This window comes from Pristiophorus japonicus, chromosome 12 (assembly GCF_044704955.1).
Source record: "Pristiophorus japonicus isolate sPriJap1 chromosome 12, sPriJap1.hap1, whole genome shotgun sequence".
Classification (NCBI taxonomy): Eukaryota; Metazoa; Chordata; class Chondrichthyes; family Pristiophoridae; genus Pristiophorus; species Pristiophorus japonicus.
Genome location: NC_091988.1, coordinates 41,091,042 through 41,113,255, shown reverse-complemented (window position 1 = coordinate 41,113,255; position 22,214 = coordinate 41,091,042). Strand labels below are relative to the sequence as shown.

At 43.1% G+C, this 22,214-nt stretch overlaps 1 protein-coding gene and 1 long non-coding RNA gene across 3 annotated transcripts in view; one reads left to right on the top strand and one right to left on the bottom strand.

Annotated features, from left to right (window-relative positions):
• Nucleotides 1–8,749, top strand: part of LOC139277202 (uncharacterized) — a 15,823-nt gene extending 7,074 nt beyond the window's left edge. Inside the window, exon 3 of the long non-coding RNA XR_011596048.1 lies at nt 8,568–8,749. This is a non-coding gene — a long non-coding RNA (uncharacterized lncRNA). The remainder of the gene's footprint in view (nt 1–8,567) is intronic.
• The window catches only part of nup210 (nucleoporin 210), a 179,351-nt gene that overhangs the window by 48,960 nt on the left and 108,177 nt on the right, over nt 1–22,214 (bottom strand). For both annotated transcript variants that reach the window (XM_070895346.1, XM_070895347.1), the window contains 5 exons: nt 11,018–11,098; nt 10,652–10,783; nt 10,278–10,436; nt 8,504–8,595; nt 3,750–3,924 (listed from right to left, as the gene is read on the bottom strand). In XM_070895346.1, coding sequence (XP_070751447.1) covers nt 3,750–3,924; nt 8,504–8,595; nt 10,278–10,436; nt 10,652–10,783; nt 11,018–11,098 — 639 coding nt within the window. The remainder of the gene's footprint in view (nt 1–3,749; nt 3,925–8,503; nt 8,596–10,277; nt 10,437–10,651; nt 10,784–11,017; nt 11,099–22,214) is intronic.

Sequence of the window (22,214 nt, the reverse complement as noted above, 5' to 3'; positions counted from 1 at the left end):
ATTTAATGAGTTCCCTTCCCCCCCACCTCGTTCTTTACGCCTAATTTGTAACCTGCGCCTGATTTTTTAATGTGTAGAACAGGTTTTTTCAGTTCTACAAAAATCTTCACTGGCTCCATTCTACTTTAGTTTGGAGTACGTTTTCACTGTGGAAACTTTCAAATCAGGCGTCAGTGGCCGGACACGCCCCCTTTTGAAGAAAAAATTCTGTTCTAAACTAGAACTGTTCTACCTGACTAGAACTTCAGAAAAAAAATGTGGAGAATTGCGATTTCTAAAATAGTCCGTTCTCCACCAGTTGCTCCTAAAAATCAGGCGCAAATCATGTGGAAACTTGTGCCCTATGGTTTCTATGCTTATCAACAAATTGCAGGTGATGCCAATCTTTGTCTTTATAAAATTCAACCAATTGGTTAAATCACCCTGAAATTATGATTAGAAAAGCTGCCGTCTCTGCCTCTCAGATACTTTGAAGGGAAAAATAGCGTTCATTTAAAAGTTAAGCTAATAATGTATTCAAATTCATTACCTTGTTTGCATTCAAATCCTTTTCAAAAAAGGCACAACTGCTATGGATGAAGGCAGAATTTTTTTACTGACATACAATAGAACTTTTATATTTCAAAAGCTACAACAGGAGTCTAAAACAGTCATACCCAAATAGCACTATTTTACACACATGTACAACACCCTCACCCAAGGCCCAAGTTTCGGCCTCAGTTGCTCCTGATTTTTTGGAGCAACTGGTGTAGAACGGAGTATCTTAGAAATTCAAATTCTCGGCATTTAGTTTGCTCCAGTTCTACTCAGTTAGAACAGTTTCACTTTGGAACAGAATTTTTTTTTCCCAAAAGAGGGCGTGTCCAGCCACTTACATCTGTTTTCAAAGTTTCGGCAGTGAAAACTTACTCCAAACTAACTTAGAATGGAGTAAGTGAAGATTTTTGTACGCTCGAAAAAACCTTGTCTACACTTTAGAAAATCAGGCGTAGGTTACAAATCAGGCGTAGGGAATGGGGGGGGGGGGGGGGTGGTTTAAAGGGAAGTTTACAAACATTAAACACTTCAGTTTTACAAATAAAGAGCCATCATCAATAATAAATGATAAAAACATCAATAAATCAACCAATAAATCAATAAAAAAAAATTAAGAAGAAATAATTGGAAAAAAAAAATCAATAAATAAAACATTTTCTACTTACCGACTGCAGCACCGGGAGCCCTCCAACAGCGTGCTGGGATGCCCCCCGGCCCCCAGTGTGTCTCTGTCAGTATCTCTATCTCTCTGTCTGTCTGTGTGTGTCTCTCATTCTCTGTCTGTCAGTGTCTGTGTTTCTGACAGCGAGGGGAGGGAGAGAGGGGGGAGGAGAAGGGGAAGGTGGGGGGAGGAGAAGGGGAAGGTGGGGGGAGGAGAAGGGGAAGGTGGGGGGAGAAGGGGAAGGTAGGGGGAAGGAGAAGGGGAAGGAGAAGGGGAAGGTGGTGGGAGGAGAAGGGGAAGGTGGGGGGAGGAGAAGGGGAAGGTGGGGGGAGAGAAGGGGAAGGGGGGAGAAGGGGAAAGGGGAGAGAAGGGGAAAGGGGGGAGAAGGGGAAAGGGGGGAGAAGGGGAAGGGGGAAGAGGATAAAGGGAAAGGGGAGGGGGGAGGATAAGGGGAAAGGGGAGGGGGGAGAGGATAAGGGGAAAGGGGAAGGGGGAGAGAGGAGAAGGGGAAAGAGAAGAGGGGAAGGAGAGGGGGGGGGAAAGGAGGAGGAGAGGGGGGGGAAGGAGAAGAAGGAGAGGGGAAAGGAGAAAGGGTGGGGGTGGGAAAGTAGAAAGGGTGGGCGGGGGGTGGGAAAGGAGAAAGGGGGGGAAAGGAGAAGTGGGAGGGAGGCTGAATGGGCCGGGCACAAGACTTCGGGCAGGGCCTGTCCCCAGCACCAGATTTACAGGAAGATGGCGTTGGGTCGGGTCGGGTCCGGGGGGGGGCGGAGGGAGCGCGGGTCGGGTCGGGTGGGTGGTGGGAGGGAGGACGGGGAGGGTGAGGGAGAGGGAGGTCGGGTGGGAGAGCGCGGGTCGGGTCGGGAGGAAGCAGGAGCTGGGCGTGGGAGACAGCCTTATGCACGCAGCCCCAGTGAGGCCATTCGGCCAGGGCTAGGGGCTGCGTGCTTCGGGCCCCTCCCACACAGTTATGGGCGCCTGGAGCTACTGCACATGCGCGCCCACTGTAACGCGCATGTGCAGAGGTCCCGGCACTGTTTTCAGCGCAGGGCCCCCACAACTCGTGTTGTGCCGCGCCCGACTCCAGAGGACCAGCAGGGAGCCAGAGAATCTGTAAGTTTTTTTTGGTGCACTATGTGGCGCGAAAATCTGGCGTCCAGGTCGGGGCTGCACCGTTCTAGGCGCGGCCCGAAACTTGGGACCCCAGTTTCCCTCCTACCCTCCCACTCCTTCCAAACCTTCCTATGTTTCCCTCAGAGGCGGTGTTTGCTTTCAAAACAACATTAAAAAATTAAAACGTAAAAAAAATCTCCGCCTTTCTGTTGGCATCCTTCTGTGTGTGCATTCCTCTTAGTCACAGGTGTAAAAATATTAGAGCATCTTTCTCAGAGATACAAACAATTAGTATTGACTATTTCTAACCATCAACAAAACACATGCAAGGTAATTGGCTTCAAAATTCAACTGGTTGTTTTTTGAGGGAAAAATTAATACAAAAAATCTCTCATCCAGTTTTCTCTCTCTAAAGTTTATAGAATACAACTACAGGTGTGTACTTTGAAGAATCAATTTTTTTCTCTCTCTCTCACTCCACCGCCCACCACCATCAATTTTACCACGGTACAGCTTTTTAAATTTGTACTCTAACTTCTCTTCAAATAAATTTGAAAAACTTGAGCAGAAGCTAAAAAACAAAAAAAGAGGCCTGGAATTCAGAATAGCCCCGCAAGTTCCGGGTTTCTGCGTGCGCTGCGCATGTGTGAAACCCCAGAATTTGCAATCTGTTAAGTTTCTCTTGGACAGAACCACCACATCCGCTGTAAATTCACTTTCGTTGGCGCAGAGTTGGGCTATCTGTCCAACCACTGCCCGCGAATACCCAGCAAACCCGTAAGCAGGTGCAAGGTCTTCTTTTTACAGCATAAGGGTTAAAATAAATGTGACAATAAATTTTTAAAAATTATTTAAACATTCACTTGCATTTAAAATTAATTTAAATAAATGTTGCTCCATTTAAAATTGTTTAAATTCATTTTTCAAAAAATTAAATTTTTATTTTAAATGGTTAATTTTAATTCATTTTGAACCGGTGATCATTTATTTTTAATAAAGTGGGGTTAAATTTGATTTATTAGGTGATTTCTATGATGCATCAGCAGAACAGGAGTCCCCCTTTTTCATTGGGTGGGCTGGCCCACGTGATCCCAGGGATGCTTGTGAACTGCATGCGCCCCTGGGATCCATGGGCCTTTACGCAAGTGTGCGACTGCAGGCCCAGGACCCGAGCCATCCAAAGCTCCGGAGACATCAGGTAAATACGTAGTTTTCTTTTGGGTTGGAAGCGTACGGGCGCAACATGCCTCCAACCGCAATTTCCAGACCAATATTCCTCAGTATTGCTGGCTGAAATGGTACAGATGCAGCCTGGAAAATGAGGTATACTCAGACTGCACAATCCAAATTCAGCGGAGGTCTTCAAATAAAAACCAAAATGAAGGTATTAATAGACAATTCAATGGAAAAATTTAATCACATAGTGATAATATATTCTTACCTTAACTGCAACTGTGAAAGTCTGGTTGATACCAAACTGCTCTTCAGAGTTCACTTCAATTGTAGAAGTTCCAGTTATGGAACCAGATGTCAGAAGTCCATTCTCATCCACGTGTATCACAGGAGTTTTGTCAGACCAGTCCTGTACTCGATAACTGAGAGAAGCCACACCATCTCTGCCAAACAAGCAATTAACTAAAATTAATTTCTAGTTGCTGAACAAAGATATTATTTTAAACAGTGAAGTTCACTTGTATAGAAATCTCCATTTCAAATATTCACAGTGTTTCTTGCGCTTTCAGCCCTAGCTGTCCGCCAGTCAAAAGTGATGATCGATAGGCATGCACATTTGCTCAAGTACAACCTGACACAGACCAAAGAGTTGGGAAGGGCAAAAGAATTGTGGAGTTTACCAATGTTCTTGTGTAGGTGTCTGAAACTGTTCTGGAAAGAATGTCGTAGCCACAACCAAACTCCTCTCATAGCAAACATGGTCAAAATAAGTGAGATTGGCCCCTATTTTCCGCTTGCTGGATTTTTGTTGCCCACACGTTAACTTATGATTTTTTTTTTGAGTACGTTTGCGCAAAAAAAAAAATCGGGACTTTCAAATAAATATTTTCTACTTTGTATTCACAACACCTTTGTTTCTCATTATTCATTTACTTTGTTCTCACACGTTTCCATCGAATATGGCTAATTTATATTTTTGAGGTTATCTTTGTTCTTGTCAAAAATGAATGAGTGTTCCCTTATTGGTTTTGTTCTGCAGCACTGGGAGTGGATGTCTCCCTAATGCCTCTGTACAGTTGCATCGCTAGCTTAGATTTTGACTTACTGTCAAGCACTAGCTTGATCTCTGGCAGAGAATAAATATTGTGACAGATTGTGTTGACAACACAAATAAGCAACCTGCAAGGACAACGTGAAATGAATTGAATGTAATTACAGCGAGATATAACATAGAAACATAGAAAATAGGTGCAGGAGTAGGCCATTCGGCCCTTCTAGCCTGCACCGCCATTCAATGAGTTCATGGCTGAACATTCAACTTCAGTACCCCATTCCTGCTTTCTCGCCATACCCCTTGATCCCCCTAGCAGTAAGGACCTCATCTAACTCCTTTTTGAATATATTTAGTGAATTGGCCTCAACAACTTTCTGTGGTAGAGAATTCCACAGGTTCACCACTCTCTGGGTGAAGAAGTTCCTCCGCATCTCGGTCCTAAATGGCTTACCCCTTATCCTTAGACTGTGACCCCTGGTTCTGGACTTCCCCAACATTGGGAACATTCTTCCTGCATCTAACCTGTCTAACCCCGTCAGAATTTTATATGTTTCTATGAGGTCCCCTCTCATTCTTCTGAACTCCAGTGAATACAAGCCCAGTTGATCCAGTCTTTCTTGATAGGTCAGTCCCGCCATCCCGGGAATCAGTCTGGTGAACCTTCGCTGCACTCCCTCAATAGCAAGAATGTCCTTCCTCAGGTTAGGAGACCAAAACTGTACACAATACTCCAGGTGTGGCCTCACCAATGCCCTGTACAACTGTAGCAACACCTCCCTGCCCCTGTACTCAAATCCCCTTGCTATGAAGGCCAACATGCCATTTGCTTTCTTAACCGCCTGCTGCACCTGCATGCCAACCTTCAATGACTGATGTACCATGACACCCAGGTCTCTTTGCACCTCCCCTTTTCCTAATCTGTCACCATTCAGATAATAGTCTGTCTCTCTGTTTTTACCACCAAAGTGGATAACCTCACATTTATCCACATTATACTTCATCTGCCATGCATTTGCCCACTCACCTAACCTATCCAAGTCACTCTGCAGCCTCACAGCATCCTCCTCGCAGCTCACACTGCCACCCAACTTAGTGTCATCCGCAAATTTGGAGATACTACATTTAATCCCCTCATCTAAATCATTAATGTACAGTGTAAACAGCTGGGGCCCCAGCACAGAACCTTGCGGTACCCCACTAGTCACTGCCTGCCATTCTGAAAAGTACCCATTTACTCCTACTCTTTGCTTCCTGTCTGACAACCAGTTCTCAATCCATGTCAGTACACTACCCCCAATCCCATGTGCTCTAACTTTGCACATCAATCTCTTGTGTGGGACCTTGTCGAACGCCTTCTGAAAGTCCAAATATACCACATCAACTGGTTCTCCCTTATCCACTCTACTGGAAACATCCTCAAAAAATTCCAGAAGATTTGTCAAGCATGATTTCCCTTTCACAAATCCATGCTGACTTGGACCTATCATGTCACCTCTTTCCAAATGCACTGCTATGACATCCTTAATAATTGATTCCATCATTTTACCCACTACCGATGTCAGGCTGACCGGTCTATAATTCCCTGTTTTCTCTCTCCCTCCTTTTTTAAAAAGTGGGGTTACATTGGCTACCCTCCACTCCATAGGAACTGATCCAGAGTCAATGGAATGTTGGAAAATGACTGTCAACGCATCCACTATTTCCAAGGCCACCTCCTTAAGTACTCTGGGATGCAGTCCATCAGGCCCTGGGGATTTATCGGCCTTCAATCCCATCAATTTCCCCAACACAATTTCCCGGCTAATAAGGATTTCCCTCAGTTCCTCCTCCTTACTAGACCCCCCGACCCCTTTTATAACCGGAAGGTTGTTTGTGTCCTCCTTCGTGAATACCGAACCAAAGTACTTGTTCAATTGGTCCGCCATTTCTTTGTTCCCCGTTATGACTTCCCCTGATTCTGACTGCAGGGGACCTACGTTTGTCTTTACTAACCTTTTTCTCTTTACATATCTATAGAAACTTTTGCAATCCGTCTTAATGTTCCCTGCAAGCTTCTTCTCATACTCCATTTTCCCTGCCCTAATCAAACCCTTTGTCCTCCTCTGCTGAGTTCTAAATTTCTCCCAGTCCCCAGGTTCGCTGCTATTTCTGGCCAATTTGTATGCCACTTCCTTGGCTTTAATACTATCCCTGATTTCCCTTGATAACAGTGAATGTAAAGATTTTACTTATGTAGAATTAACAGCACAAATTTAACAATGCCAAGATGTAAAAGTTTTTGTATATTCTACAAATTTCTTTTGAATTATGTTAATTTCTAGCAATTGCATAGGTTTAGCATGTAGTGATTTTTAATTTAAAATGGATGGGAGTATTTTTTATTTAAAACATATTTTAACAATTGAGTTTAGGAGTTATAAACTACAGCAGATTGTATTATAAATTCAGCTTCTTAAAGTTAATTCCAATTCAGTATCCATTTATATCAGCTCAGAATTTTACAGCACAGGAGCCATTCGACCCATTGTATCTGTGCTGGCTCTCAGAGCTCTCCACTTAGTTCCATTCTCCTGCCCTTTCCCCAACCCTGGTAAATTTTTCTTCTTCAAATATATATTCCCTTCCTTTTAAAAGCTATTATAGATTAAGTTTTCACCAGAATACAAATATTTGCTAAACCTATGCAATTGCTAAAAGTTACTAACTTTTCCCTTCATTCTTTTGGTGAAGCAATATTTGTGCCTCTAATTACAAACTCACCGGCCACTGGAAATAGTTTTTCACTAATTATCTCATCAAAACCATTCATAATGGTTACTAAATGCTTTCTCAATTTATCCCAATTAGGAAAGAACGAGAGAGTAAATTTAAACAATTTAGGCAAGTTAGAGTGGCTCGTATCCTCTAAAACTAATACTGGAGTCATTATTTGGTACATCCATGTTATTTCTTCTGTTCTTATATTCTTATTTAGTTGAATCCACGTAAGTTTATAGCCAATTGGCTTGGCACTATGTTCTGCTGACCAAGTTTAAGTGCCCCCTTTGTGCTATACATTACCATATACCAATGTAACCCTCCCCACCAAAGAACAGAGTTATGTAAGATTACCTGTATTAAAGTAATTCACTTCAGAATATTGATTAAAAATACCTCCTGTATAAGTCAATTATCAACTCACCTATTTTTTTTTATACTGTAGTGAATTCTTCCACACCTGCTTGGGGGTAGACGGGGTTTATAGCCTATACATGCATCCTCATATGCAAGCTGGGAGTTGGGGAGCTGACTTGGAGCCAAGTCAGACTCCAACTCCTAGCTTGCATGAGGATATTTAACTGGTCAACAAACAGAAGCAGTTCCAAAACTGTTTTTATGCTATTTAGTTGCTGCTGTATTAAGCTCGGCTCTAAGAAAGTCTGCAGCCATTTTAAGAGGACAAATAATTAAAATACTGCAACTATAATGTAAATAGACAAACATCAAAATAGTGACAACCTAAGTAGTTGTTGAGGCTCTTTGGAAATGTGTTTTCTTACCATTGGGTTGATTTAATTTTTTAACAAGTGGTAGATTATTAAGTTTTTGTGCCATATAGACCCAGATTTGGGAAAGTAATTCAAAAAGAGAGATGGTAGACAATGATTTCACACCAGCAATCCCTTATAGTCAGATAAAGCTGATTCAAATGGTGACCTTTAGCAAATCCACTTAAATAGAGTTCAAATTGAATCCACAAATAGCTGCTAAAGGCCATCACCGATGAGCATTAATGCAAGAGCATTGTAGCCATCTAAGATTTGTGGACAACACTTCAATTGCATAAAATTACCAATCTCATCTAAGAGACCTTAACAAAAGAAATGAAAAAAATGGACTGCTGCTCTAATTTTGTATTTTTCAAGATCACCATCATAAATTTAGATCTTACAGAATTAAATACCAACGTGTGCGCTTGTGAAGCTTACCGATTTGTTTGAAGTTTCAAGAAAGAGTTTGGCGACATTAATATCTGCTCTGCCTTAACTTTAGGGTTGAGCAACTGTAATTCTTCAAACACCTAAAAAAGGAAAACCAAGCTGTTATTAATGGTGCTACAATGTCTAAAACTACAGCGACAAGTACACAGTGAAAGAAAGAGTCGGGGAGAGAAGAGAAAGAGAAAGACAGAAACAGAAAGGATACAGAGAATCAGCAATGAGGAAACATCAGATAGGTAACACAGTGACTGTATTCTCCACGTGCAATGCCACAATAAATCAACCAGTATATTGAGTTTGGTATATGCTGCCACACTGCATTTAAAAACTGTGGTAGCCTTTTCCTTTGTTGCGTTTATGCAATGCTGCATAATAGTGTTATGTGATAGGTTGTGACACTGTCTGACTGCTGCAGTTCCATGCTCTGGCCACCGAGTGGGTCTCTGGAGCATTTTTCCATTTTTCTTTTATGTACACAACTTGGTAACTAATCAGGCAAGTTTTGAGTTCAAATTTTTTTTTTTTTAGTAGATTCTTTATTTACTTTTCATATTTATCGAGACTGATTCTTGCTCCTGGCCACCTAATGATACATTTTCTGAAATAATCATGGTAGATCCAACTTGGTGCTTGTGATGGAAAACAACTTCTGGCTGTTCCTCTTCCCCTCATTGAATGTCTTGCACCCGTACAGTGAATTCCTTTTCCCTGGTACCAGGGAGGCAACACACCATTCAGGACTCCCACCTGCAGTTGCAGAAACGCCTGTCTATTCCCCTAATTTCGCTGCCTCAGCGAGCTGTGGAAGCTGGGTCATTGAATAAATTTAAGACAGAGATAGACAGTTTCTTAACTGATAGGGGAATAAGGGGTTATGGGGAGCGGGCAGGGAAGTGGACCCGAGTCCATGATCGGATCAGCCATGATCGTATTGAATGGCGGAGCAAGCTCGAGGGGCCGTATGGCTTACTCCTGCTCCTATTTCTTATGTTCTTATCGAGTCCCTTCTAACAACTGCATTATTTTGACAATATTTTAATACATATCTATCGCATGCAAATAAGTAACTGTATCTTAAATGGTTATGGCAGATGGTAATAATTTAAACACTGTCAAAGCCTCCTACGCCTCTCATCTGTGGCTAAGATTTCTATTACCTCCAACATTTGTAAAACATTCGATTTAGAAAGCAGGGTGCAGCCTGCAAAAAACAATGGCAGTCAGTTTGAAGGTGTGCAGCTTCTGGAGATTTCCAGAGCTACACTTAGCAAAGAAATGCTTGCTTAAAGATCCTAACAGTATTTCAGTACAGGTTCTACACATGACCTAGCTTGACTTGGGTTCAGTTCCACAATCAGAACAAGATCCAATCACAACACACACCTCCCAAGAGTCCAATTAATTATTACTTTTTGTCCAATATTTCCCTGCAAAAACATTCCCCCCTCAACCAGTACCAACAAAAAATATCCTACTCCTCAAAGCCTCCCTTACCTCTCTCCAAATCCTCCTTCTTTACCTTCAACCTTATGCCTCACCTGGTCTCTAACCCACTCTACCATCCCCTCCACCGCCCTGTTCTACCTTTGCCTTCTTTCCACTTCTTCTTCTGTTGCTTCTCTTCCCCAGTTCTCTGGTCCAGTTATCACTTGCCTTCTATCTCTGCTCAACCTTAAGAATGCACTTTGTCTTCATTCCCCATATGCAATGACATGGCATGAACAGTGATGTCAAAAAAGTAAAAAGGAGATATGAGCAGTACCTGAATCTGCATTTCAGCTGACAATTCTCTAGCCTTGTTTTCAAACTGTCCAGCTGCTGGGTCTGTGGCTTTTACAACAACTTTCAGCCCAGTTCTGCCTTTCACTCGGCTGTGCACATACATTGCAAAGTTATTATTTGCTGTGAGTTTAAAAGATGCCTAAAAAAAAAACACAAAGTGCATAAAAAAGCTGATTTGTAAATTCTACACAAGAAAACTGCAGCAAGACAATAATAAAATTGCATCAATATGGGGAATACATTTCTTGAATATTATATACAGTCATGTATATACACACACACAGTTTAATACAATATGCACAGGTAACAGATGTAAGCAGCAAATAATGTTTGAACCCCAACAGCTCAATTTACCTCAGAATGTCTTGTGTCAAGGTCAATAATGTCCCTTTTCGTGACAGACCAATGAAATGTCAGTCCTGGTATTGCATTACCAAATGCGAATGGTGTCTGGTTGCTTGTAATTCCCATTATATAGACCGGCATCTGCAAATGGAGCAAATTCATCAAAACTACTATGACATCAATCACGGTTACTAAATTGAAACATAACAGCATATATGTAGAAAGCAGTATGGATCGTTGAATTTTCATTATTATTCTGAATTTATGAACTTGTAACTGCATTTGTTACGATTCAGTATTTTCAGAGAAAAATACAGTCAAAATTAATCAAGAATCCAGGGAGACCCTGGGTTTAAATTCAGAATATAAAATTACCCGAGTGCCAGTCTTCATTCTTGTAATGGGCGCATGGATTCTCACAGCTTTAAGCTGAACTACTTCCACCTCTACTTCATCCTTTAAGGAAATAAAAATAGTTTACGCACTACAGCACCACATTAGAGTTGAGTGGTTAAACAAAATATTTTCCTCCCTAATTTGCCAGAACAGTGCTAGGCTTTTGTACTAGGAAAGTTAAGTGGGTGAGTGCTTGCAAAAGATTTTTTAAAAAACAGCAAATCACCAAAGCCAAAATAACACTTGCACATTCTGAAGAATTCATCCACATGGCTAGCTTCAGTTAAGAGCATGATTTATATAATAAAGTAGCAATATAAAATAGGGCATTACTACACATCCAAGGTCAGAAATATACCTCAAGAAGCAATATTGTCAAATATAAACTTGTCATATTTGTCATACTCCACAGTTATAAAATGAAGTAGTGCTTGAATTATAACAAATTAGTTTAAGGACTCAAACAAGAGTTACATTGGGCCCAAGTTTCCACAAGAAATAAAACGGGCGCCCCTCCGAGCTGGGCGCCCGTTTTTCGCGCCTAAAAAAATCCTCGGTATTCTCCACCTACTTACAGGTCCTCTGGTCCTCGGCGCAGCCAGCACGAGCTGTGGGGGGGGGGGGGGGGGGGGCGGAGCCAGGTCCCGGCGCTGAAAACAGTGCCGGGACCTCTGCACATGCGCGCTACAGTCGGCACGCAAGTGCAGTAGCTCCAGACGCCGAACGGTGTGGGAGGGGCCCGAAGCACGCAGCCCCTAGCCCTGGCTGAATGGCCTTCACTGGGGCTGTGTGAATGAGGCTCCTCCCACGGCCAGCTCCTGCTCCCCCCCCCGACCAGACCCGACACTCGCTCTCCCCCCCCGCCGACCAGACCCGATCCGACACCCGCTTCCCCCCCCCCCCCGACCCGCGCTCCTGTTCCCCGACCCGCCCCCCCGGCTCTCTCTCCCCCCCCTATCCCCTCTCCCCCCCCCACCCCCCCGCTCTCTCTCCCCCCCCCACCCCCCGCTCCCCCCCCACCCCCCGCTCTCTCTCTCTCTCCCTCCCCTCCCTCTCCCCTGCACGAATGGCTGCAGAATTCTCCCTGGCTGAAGCACTTTCACACAGGTAGGAAGATGGTTTATTTAATCTTTTCTTGGCTTATAAATGTTTATTCAGGTTGGATTTATTTGTATAATATTTGTAGAAGTATAAATAAGGATTTATTGTCGAATTTAATGAGTTCCCTTCCCCCCACCTCGTTCTGGACGCCTAATTTGTAACCTGCGCCTGATTTTTTAATGTGTAGAACAGGTTTTTTCAGTTCTACAAAAATCTTCACTGGCTCCATTCTAAGTTAGTTTGGAGTACATTTTCACTGTGGAAACTTTCAAATCAGGCGCCGGTGGCCGGACACGCCCTCTTTTGAAGAAAAAATTCTGTTCTAAACTAGAACTGTTCTACCTGACTAGAACTGCAGAAAAAAAAATGTGGAGAATTGCGATTTCTAAAATAGTCCGTTCTCCACCAGTTGCTCCTAAAAATCAGGCGCGAATCATGTGGAAACTTGGGCCCATAATTACTAGTAAAAAGCAATCAGAACAGTCCATGCTACAATACTACCCTCTATTATTAGTCTTTCCTTGGTGGGGAGAAAGGAGAAAGGGTTCACTGTCTGTCTAATTTGCATTCATAGCTGTTCTGTTGTCCAGTTGAGCTAAAGACGATTGTGAAGCAGTGGCCAGATTTTGAAGAGCTGTTTGAATTTAGTGGTGTCTGATTATTCTACTGGGGTTAGGAAAGTATCTCCTAATTAAGGGAGCAACTCCAATTTGTTCCCAATTAGCAAATAGCTGCCAACTAAATTGGGACTGCACTGTAATTAGTCACTGAAAGAAGACCCCATTGCTGGAACACAGACAGCAAAGTCAGCACTGGGTGGACACCAGAATGGATTACAGATGGTGACATTGGCAGGTACACTCTGGTGTTGACCATCCAGAAATTAGTAAAAATCAGCACACTGACAGCTATGTTCGGGAAATAGAAGGGAGTTTCAACTTTGCACATCAGTGAGGCAAGTCTGAGCAACACTATGTCGATGTGGTATAGTAGAGGAGCATCACAATGACAGTCAAAATGTCTTTAGGCATGTACCTGCATTAAGTCAGCTCTAATGCCAACAGATTTGGGCATAAGTCTACATAAGAAAGTCGGCCTTGCATTTGTATAGCATCTTTCACATCGTTAAGACACCCCAAAGTGCTTACAGGCAATACATTATTTCTAAAGTCCAGTCATTGTTATACAGCAAAGGCGGCAGCAACCAATTTGCAAACACTAACAGCAACATGATGAATAAATGTTAGCCAGAACACCGGTTGAACTCTCCAGCTTGTTTTCAAATAATGCTTACGGGATTTTTTTATATCCACCCGAGCATGAAGGCAGGACCTCAATTTAACATCCCATCCAAAAGATGGCACTTCTGACAATTTAGTATTCCCTCAGTACTGCACTGTCAACCTAGATTATATGTCCAAATCCTGCAGTTGGGCTTGAACCCACCTTATGACTCAGCAGCAAGAGTGCCAACATTTGAGCAAAGCTGACATGATGACAACTGCAGGTTAAGATACAAGGTCAACACTGACTAAACACTAATGCCATCCTAATTGATTTAATAGATGTAGATCATTATCAGGTGGGTTCTGATGCAAATGAAACAAATTAAGTTAACAGCAACAATGGGTGACCTCTGATGTTGTCCATTATTTTTGACGTTGGAAGTTAAATCCTGGATGAACTCCCAAGTGTGATTGGAAATCGAGGATCCACATCAATCAGGATGAATACCTACTCCCAAAATAGTTAGAGCTTGTTACTGATATTATTTTGTGAGTGAGGGCGGGGAAGGTAAAGGAAGACAGTGCCATTCCATTTCACAAACATCCCAGCATTTCACGTTGGGGACAAAAGGACCAGGCAGGAAACAGCCAGTCAGGAAAACAGGCTTTGGAGGTGCATACAAAAATGTTGTAACTGCCAGTTAATGGTTCAGTTGTTCAAAGCAGTCAAAACGAATAGGTCGGGGAAAGCCAAGCAGCTGATTCCTTAGCCAGATTTTCACTGACAATGGAGTGAGGAAAGGGTAAAAAAAAACAATCGGCAGGTGAAAAGCTAGATTTTGGGTGAGAAGAGGGTAGCCTGTGACACAAGTGCTTCTGCTTTGGTTCTTTAAGAAATATTTTTTAATAAAAGTAGCAGACCAACAAGGTAGCTTGTGAAGGATAAACCAAAGTTTTGAGTCGACTGATTGATCTGGATGAGAGACTGAAAAGAAACATTAAACAGGAAGAGGAAAGTACAGTAACATTAAGGCAGGTGGAATTGCCAATGCATCATGCACCTTGTCAAACAGGGTAACAAACTGTTATCCTAAGTACAACTGTGATAGGAGAACTATCAGAGGTTTTCATAGCTTACATATAAACCTAGACTGCAGAAAGTGCAGCCTTGTAATGGTAGAGAAATGGATTAAATTAGAACAAAAATGTGCGTAAAATAATGCAATTATTTATAATCCTGTTGAGACTGAGTGTTCCGTCATATTCCTGCAAGGAACAAGGAGCAACGGTTGACATACTACAGTAAAAGGGGATTCCAACTGTTCAGTGCAGATAAGTTGAACTTAGCCATCGTTTACTTCAAGACCAGGAAGTAAAGGCACACACAGCACTGAATACTGGCTGAGTGCAGCAGTCCCGAGTTGGTCACACTATTGCCCACATTACTTTCCAAAATAAAAATCAATTGTCCTCATAAATCAGCAGACAGCTAAATCCACTTCATGCCACTCACTCCCACTAGGTCACAAATGTTGAATGATTCTAAATCAAGCATAAAATTAAACATGCAAATCACAGAAAGTTAACATGCAGGTACAGCAAGCAATTAAGAAAGCAAATGATATGTTAGCCTTTATTGCAAGGGGGTTGGAGTACAAGAGTAAGGAAGTCTTGCTGCAATTATATAGGGCTTTGGTGAGACTACACTGGTGTACAGTTTTGGTTTCCTTACCCAACGAGATACATGATTTAGAGGGGTGCAACGAAGGTTCACTAGATTGATTCCTGGGATCAGAGAGCTGACCTATGAGGAGAGATCGAGTAGATTGGGCCTATATTCTCTCAAATTTAGAAGAATAAGAGGTGATCTCATTGAAAAGTATAACATTCTTAGGCAGGGTAGATTCTGAGAGGCTGTTTCCCCTGCCTGTAGTGTCTAGAACTAGGCAGCATAGTCTCAGGATAAGAACATAAGAATTAGGAACAGGAGTAGGCCCATCTAGCCCCTCGAGCCTGATCCGCCATTCAACAAGATCATGGCTGATCTGGCCGTGGACTCAGCTCCACTTACCCGCCCGCTCCCCATAACCCTTAATTCCCTTATTGGTTAAAAATAAGGGGTCAAGACTGAGATGAGGAGAAATTTCTTCACTCAGAGGGATTGTGAATCTTTGGAATTCTCTACCCCAGAGGACTGTGGATGCTCAGTCATTGAGTATGTTCAAGATAGAGATCGATAGATTTTTGGACACAAAGGGAATCAAGGAATATGGGGATAGTGTGGGAAAGTGGAGTTGAGATCGAAGATCAGCCAGTGGCCGGATGGCCTATTCCTGCTCCTATTTCTTGTGTACCAGTTTATGCAAACTGCCATGCGTTTCTTCACTTGTTCCATTGCCACCTCCTTTGTCTTGCACCATCATCCCTTTTGTCATTTAATCTTTCATCCTCCATCCTATCACAGACCTTCCTTTTTGTTCTTTCCTCCGCTTGCCCCTTCCCCTGCCTCTGCACTTGCTTAAAACCGGTTTCATCTCGACCTTTTTCCAGTTCTGATGAAAGGTCATCAAGCTGCAATGTTAACTTTGTTTCCCTCTCCAGATGCTGCCCGACCTGCTGTGTATTTCCCGCATAATCTGCTTTTAATGTCAGTTTCCAGCATCCACAGTATTTTGCTTTTGAACAGGTAAAATGTGGATAGGCAAAGTAGGGTATTAATTTATCATTAAACTTTGAAGGAAAAATTATGGCCCATAATTTGCGGTCAGCAGTGAAGCCACGACGCTCGCCGTTGGCCCCAAAGAAAGCGGCACACAGATCTGTTGGAAGTTTGCCTTTTTCGACAAGTAATTGATTACAGCGCTATGAATAGGGGATTCCCAGGGAAGAACTACAGTGACGTCAACCCGCTGTCTAAGCAGCCAATTACAGTGAAGAATTCTCACAGACAGGAAATGAGAAGCTGCTTTTATCAGGACTTATAAAAAATATTAAAAATAAAAATGTTTTAACAGATAGAGAAATAAAGATTGGAACGTTTACATGGGGATAAGGTAGAAACTGAAATATCAAGAACATACTTTACAATAATTTAAATTGTAATTTTGATCATTGACAGGAAATTAGGGGTGCATGCAATAAAGGTGTAGCAGTTATAATGGGTGACTTTAATATGCACATAGATTGGGCTAGCCAAACTGGAAGCAATACGGTGGAGGAGGATTTCCTGGAGTGCATAAGGGATGGTTTTCTAGACCAATATGTTGAGGAACCAACTAGGGGGGAGGCCATCTTAGACTGGGTGTTGTGTAATGAGAGAGGATTAATTAGCAATCTCATTGTGCGAGGCCCCTTGGGGAAGAGTGACCATAATATGGTGGAATTCTGCATTAGGATGGAGAATGAAACAGTAATTTCAGAGACCATGGTCCAGAACTTAAAGAAGGGTAACTTTGAAGGTATGAGGCGTGAATTGGCTAGGATAGATTGGCGAATGATACTTAGGGGGTTGACTGTGGATGGGCAATGGCAGACATTTAGAGACCGCATGGATGAATTACAACAATTATACATTCCTGTCTGGCGTAAAAATAAAAAAGGGAAGGTGGCTCAACCGTGGCTATCTAGGGAAATCAGGGATAGTATTAAAGCCAAGGAAGTGGCATACAAATTGGCCAGAAATAGCAGCGAACCTGGGGACTGGGAGAAATTTAGAACTCAGCAGAGGAGGACAAAGGGTTTGATTAGGGCAGGGAAAATGGAGTACGAGAAGAAGCTTGCAGGGAACATTAAGGCGGATTGCAAAAGTTTCTATAGGTATGTAAAGAGAAAAAGGTTGGTGAAGACAAACGTAGGTCCCCTGCAGTCAGAATCAGGGGAAGTCATAACGGGGAACAAAGAAATGGCAGACCAATTGAACAAGTACTTTGGTTCGGTATTCACTAAGGAGGATACAAACAACCTTCCGGATATAAAAGGGGTCAGAGGGTCTAGTAAGGAGGGGGAACTGAGGGAAATCTTTATTAGTCGGGAAATTGTGTTGGGGAAATTGATGGGATTGAAGGCCGATAAATCCCCAGGGCCTGATGGACTGCATCCTAGAGTACTTAAGGAGGTGGCCTTGGAAATAGCGGATGCATTGACAGTCATTTTCCAACATTCCATTGACTCTGGATCAGTTCCTATGGAGTGGAGGGTAGCCAATGTAACCCCACTTTTTAAAAAAGGAGGGAGAGAGAAAACAGGGAATTATAGACCGGTCAGCCTGACCTCAGTAGTGGGTAAAATGATGGAATCAATTATTAAGGATGTCATAGCAGTGCATCTGGAAAATGGTGACATGATAGGTCCAAGTCAGCATGGATTTGTGAAAGGGAAATCATGCTTGACAAATCTTCTGGAATTTTTTGAGGATGTTTCCAGTAAAGTGGACAAAGGAGAACCAGTTGATGTGGTATATTTGGACTTTCAGAAGGCTTTCGACAAGGTCCCACACAAGAGATTAATGTGCAAAGTTAAAGCACATGGGATTGGGGGTAGTGTGCTGACGTGGATTGAGAACTGGTTGTCAGACAGGAAGCAAAGAGTAGGAGTAAACGGGTACTTTTCAGAATGGCAGGCAGTGACTAGTGGAGTGCCGCAAGGTTCTGTGCTGGGGCCCCAGCTGTTTACATTGTACATTAATGATTTAGACGAGGGGATTAAATGCAGTATCTCCAAATTTGCGGATGATACTAAGTTGGGTGGCAGTGTGAGCTGCGAGGAGGATGCTATTAGGCTGCAGAGTGACTTGGATAGGTTAGGTGAGTGGGCAAATGCATGGCAGATGAAGTATAATGTGGATAAATGTGAGGTTATCCACTTTGGTGGTAAAAACAGAGAGACAGACTATTATCTGAATGGTGACAGATTAGGAAAAGGGAAGGTGCAACGAGACCTGGGTGTCATGGTACATCAGTCATTGAAGGTTAGCATGCAGGTACAGCAGGCAGTTAAGAAAGCAAATGGCATGTTGGCCTTCATAGCGAGGGGATTTGAATACAGGGGCAGGGAGGTGTTGCTACAGTTGTACAGGGCCTTGGTGAGGCCACACCTGGAGTATTGTGTACAGTTTTGGTCTCCTAACTTGAGGAAGGACATTCTTGCTATTGAGGGAGTGCAGCGAAGGTTCACCAGACTGATTCCCGGGATGGCGGGACTGACCTATCAAGAAAGATTGGATCAACTGGGCTTGTATTCACTGGAGTTCAGAAGAATGAGAGGGGACCTCATAGAAACGTTTAAAATTCTGACGGGTTTAGACAGGTTAGATGCAGAAAGAATGTTCCCAATGTTGGGGAAGTCCAGAACCAGGGGTCACAGTCTGAGGATAAGGGGTAAGCCATTTAGGACCGAGATGAGGAGAAACTTCTTCACCCAGAGAGTGGTGAACCTGTGGAATTCTCTACCACAGAAAGTAGTTGAGGCCAATTCACTAAATATATTCAAAAGGGAGTTAGATGAAGTCCTTACTACTCGGGGGATCAAGGGTTATGGCGAGAAAGCAGGAAGGGGGTACTGAAGTTTCATGTTCAGCCATGAACTCATTGAATGGCGGTGCAGGCTAGAAGGGCTGAATGGCCTGCTCCTGCACCTATTTTCTATGTTTCTATAATGGAGAAATTTGACACTTCACATACAAAAATAAATTTTTCAGGGCCAGAACGTTTGTTTAGCAGTTAATACGCTGTTAAAACCCCAGTTCCACCTATACCAATAAGGCTCAACATTTAGTGGGGTATGTAATAGCGATATTAGCGTAGAAAAGTCCACGTTTTCGTCAGTTTCACTGATTGCCGGCTATTGGGGGAGGGGTGTCCCACAGCACAGCCTGTGTCAGAGCAGTGAATGACTGACTGCAACTTCAGGATCCCCATGTTTAGACATGCATGTGCTAAATCCCGAAGTTGCGGTCAGTTTCAGAGGGGTAATGATGGCGAAAGCTGACTGTTCGTTGTCATTACCCACCGCAAATTCCGGGCCTATGTCTCAACATACTGCAATCTGTGAGACAAATTCCTGAAAACAGAGAAGAAAGTACAACTACGTAGTCAATGGTTTTTACATTAGCAGCAAAAGTATATATAAAAAATATATATAATTTTTTGGATGCAACTCACTATGGCCCCAAGTTTCCACACGCGGCAAAACAGGCGCCCCTCCGAGCTGGGCGCCCATTTTTCGCGCCGAAAACGGCGCCTGAAAAAAAACGCGCTATTCTCGAGTGCTCTGCAGCTCGATGTCTGCCTGGCGCAGCGCACAGGGGGCGGAGCCTACCACTCACGCCGATTTTGTAAGTAGGAAGGGGCGAGTACAATTTAAATGAGTTTTTTTTCGTGCTGGCAACCCTGCGCGTGCGCGTTGGAGCGTTCGCGCACGCACAGTCTGAAGTAAACATTGGCACTCGGCCATTTTAAAAAGTGCTGCAGAAAAAGTGAAAATTTGTTTATTGAACCCTTGCAAAGGCTTGTATTTTAATTTTCTTGATATTTCTGTGTGTGAGGGTGAGGGAGTGCATTCTGTAATTAAAGATAGACTGTGATAAACGGGACACATGCACTTGTTTGAGACTATTCAAATTCTTTGCAGCTGTTCATTTTTTAATAAAACCACATTGCCCTTCCATGATCAGCACTGAGGCTTCTTACAGCTTTCTCCCCCTGCCGCCCATCGGGCCCGACGGCAAACGGCTGCATCAAGTACTGAGGCTTCCTGCAGCCTTCTCCCTCCCTCCTCCTCCGTCGGTCGGTCCCGACGGCAAACCGCTGCCTGAAAGGCCTGCCTGAAGCACTTTCACACAGGTAGGAACATGGTTTAATTAATCTTTTCTTCGCTTATAAATTTTTATTCAGGTTGGATTTATTTGTATAATATTTGTATAAGTATAACTAAGGATTTATTGTCGAATTTAATGACTTCCCTCCCCCTCCCCCCCACCTCGTTCCCGACGCCTAATTTGTAACCTGCGCCTGATTTTTTAATGTGTAGATAAGGTTTTTTCAAGCCCACAAAAATCTTCACTTGCTCCATTCTAAGTTAGTTTGGAGTACGTTTTCACTGTGGAAACTTTCAAATCAGGCGTCAGTGGCCGGACACGCTCCCTTTTGAAAAATAAATTCTGTTCAAAAGTGAAATTGTTCTACCTGACTAGAACTGCAGAAAATTTAAATGTGGAGAATTCCGATTTCTAAGATACTCCGTTCTCCACCAGTTGCTCCTAAAAATCAGGAGCAAATCATGTGGAAACTTGGGGCCTATGTATTTTTATTAAAGAACTAGAATCATATTTTGGAACATGGCGTAAAGCTTCATTAGCTGTCACAATGGATATTATTTTCCGATGAAAAACCAACAAAAACAATAGAAACAAGCAGTGGCTCCTGCAATGAGGAGGTAGCCATGCACATTCTTAGACAATCAGAAAGGAGGATAATTCTAATGTGGATAATGGAGGTTCACTGTAAATCGAGTACATATAAAGGCTGCATGATGAAAAGCCATGCAGCTGGATTTATATTTCAATGGTACAAAGCTGTCACAAAATAAGTCACAAGCTGCAAAATTGAGGGAATTCTGTATCATGACAATGTAATGGGTTTTATACTCCACTGAATTGCTCACTACATATTGTCTATATCAAAATTAACATTATTAATTTAAAATGTAAACTAATATTGATGTGTAGATTACAGACTGGGTTGAGAAAGTGACTATACAAGTGTATTTTGGAAAATTCTACATGGAGTACCTGACTTTCAAAGGCATTTGACAAGAACCATATGAAAAGCAGTAAACAACAGAAACTTGGTGGAGGAATTATGGGGCTCAAGTTTTGGCCTGAGTGGCTCCTATTTTTTTGGAGCAACTAGTTTAGAATGGAGCATCTTAGAAATTGCAATTCTCGGCATTTAGTTGGCTCCAGTTCTAGTGAGTTTGAATAGTTTCATGTTTGAACAATTTTTTTTCAAAAGGGGGTGTGTCCAGCCACTTATGCCTGTTTTGCAAGTTTAGGAAGCGAAAACTTACTCCAAACTAACTTAGAATGGAGTAAGTGTAGATTTTTTTACGCTCAGAAAAACCTTGCCAACACTTATAAATCAGGCACAGGGAACGGGAGATGGGGGTGGGGGGGGGAGAAGGGAAGTTAAATACCTCACTCTTACAAATAAAGAGCCATCAATAATAAATGATAAATAAATCAATAAAATCAACAACAAAAAATTAAAAAATTCAAAAATTTTTTAAAAAATCAATAAATAAAAAATTAAGTTTCTACTCACCTACTGCAGCACCGGGAGCCCTCCAACAGTCTGCTGGGACGGGTCTCCCCAGTGTCTCTCTCTCTGTCAGTGTCTCTGTGTTTCTGACAGCGAGGGGGAGGGGGGAGAGGAGGAGCGGGGAGAGGAGGAGGCGGGGAGAGAGGGGGGGGGGGGGGGGAGAGGAGGAGGCGGGGAGAGAGGGGGGGGGGAGGAAGAGAGGGAGAGAGAGAGAGAGAAAAAAAAAGAGGGGGGGAGGAGAAAGAGAGAGGCGGGGTGGGGGGCAAGAGAGAGGCGGGGGAGGAGGGGAGAGAGGCGCGGGGAGAGAGAGAGAGAGGCAGGGGGGAAAGAGAGAGGAGGGGGTGGGGAATAGAGAGGATGGGGTGGGGGAATAGAGAGGATGGGGTGGGGGAATAGAGAGGAGGGGGTGGGGGAAGAGAGAGAGGGGGAAGAGGAAGAGGGGGGAAGAGAGAGGGGGAAAGAGAGAGAGGCGGGTGGGGGAAGAGAGAGGCGGGGTGGGGGAAGAGAGAGGCGGGGTGGGGGAAGAGAGAGGCG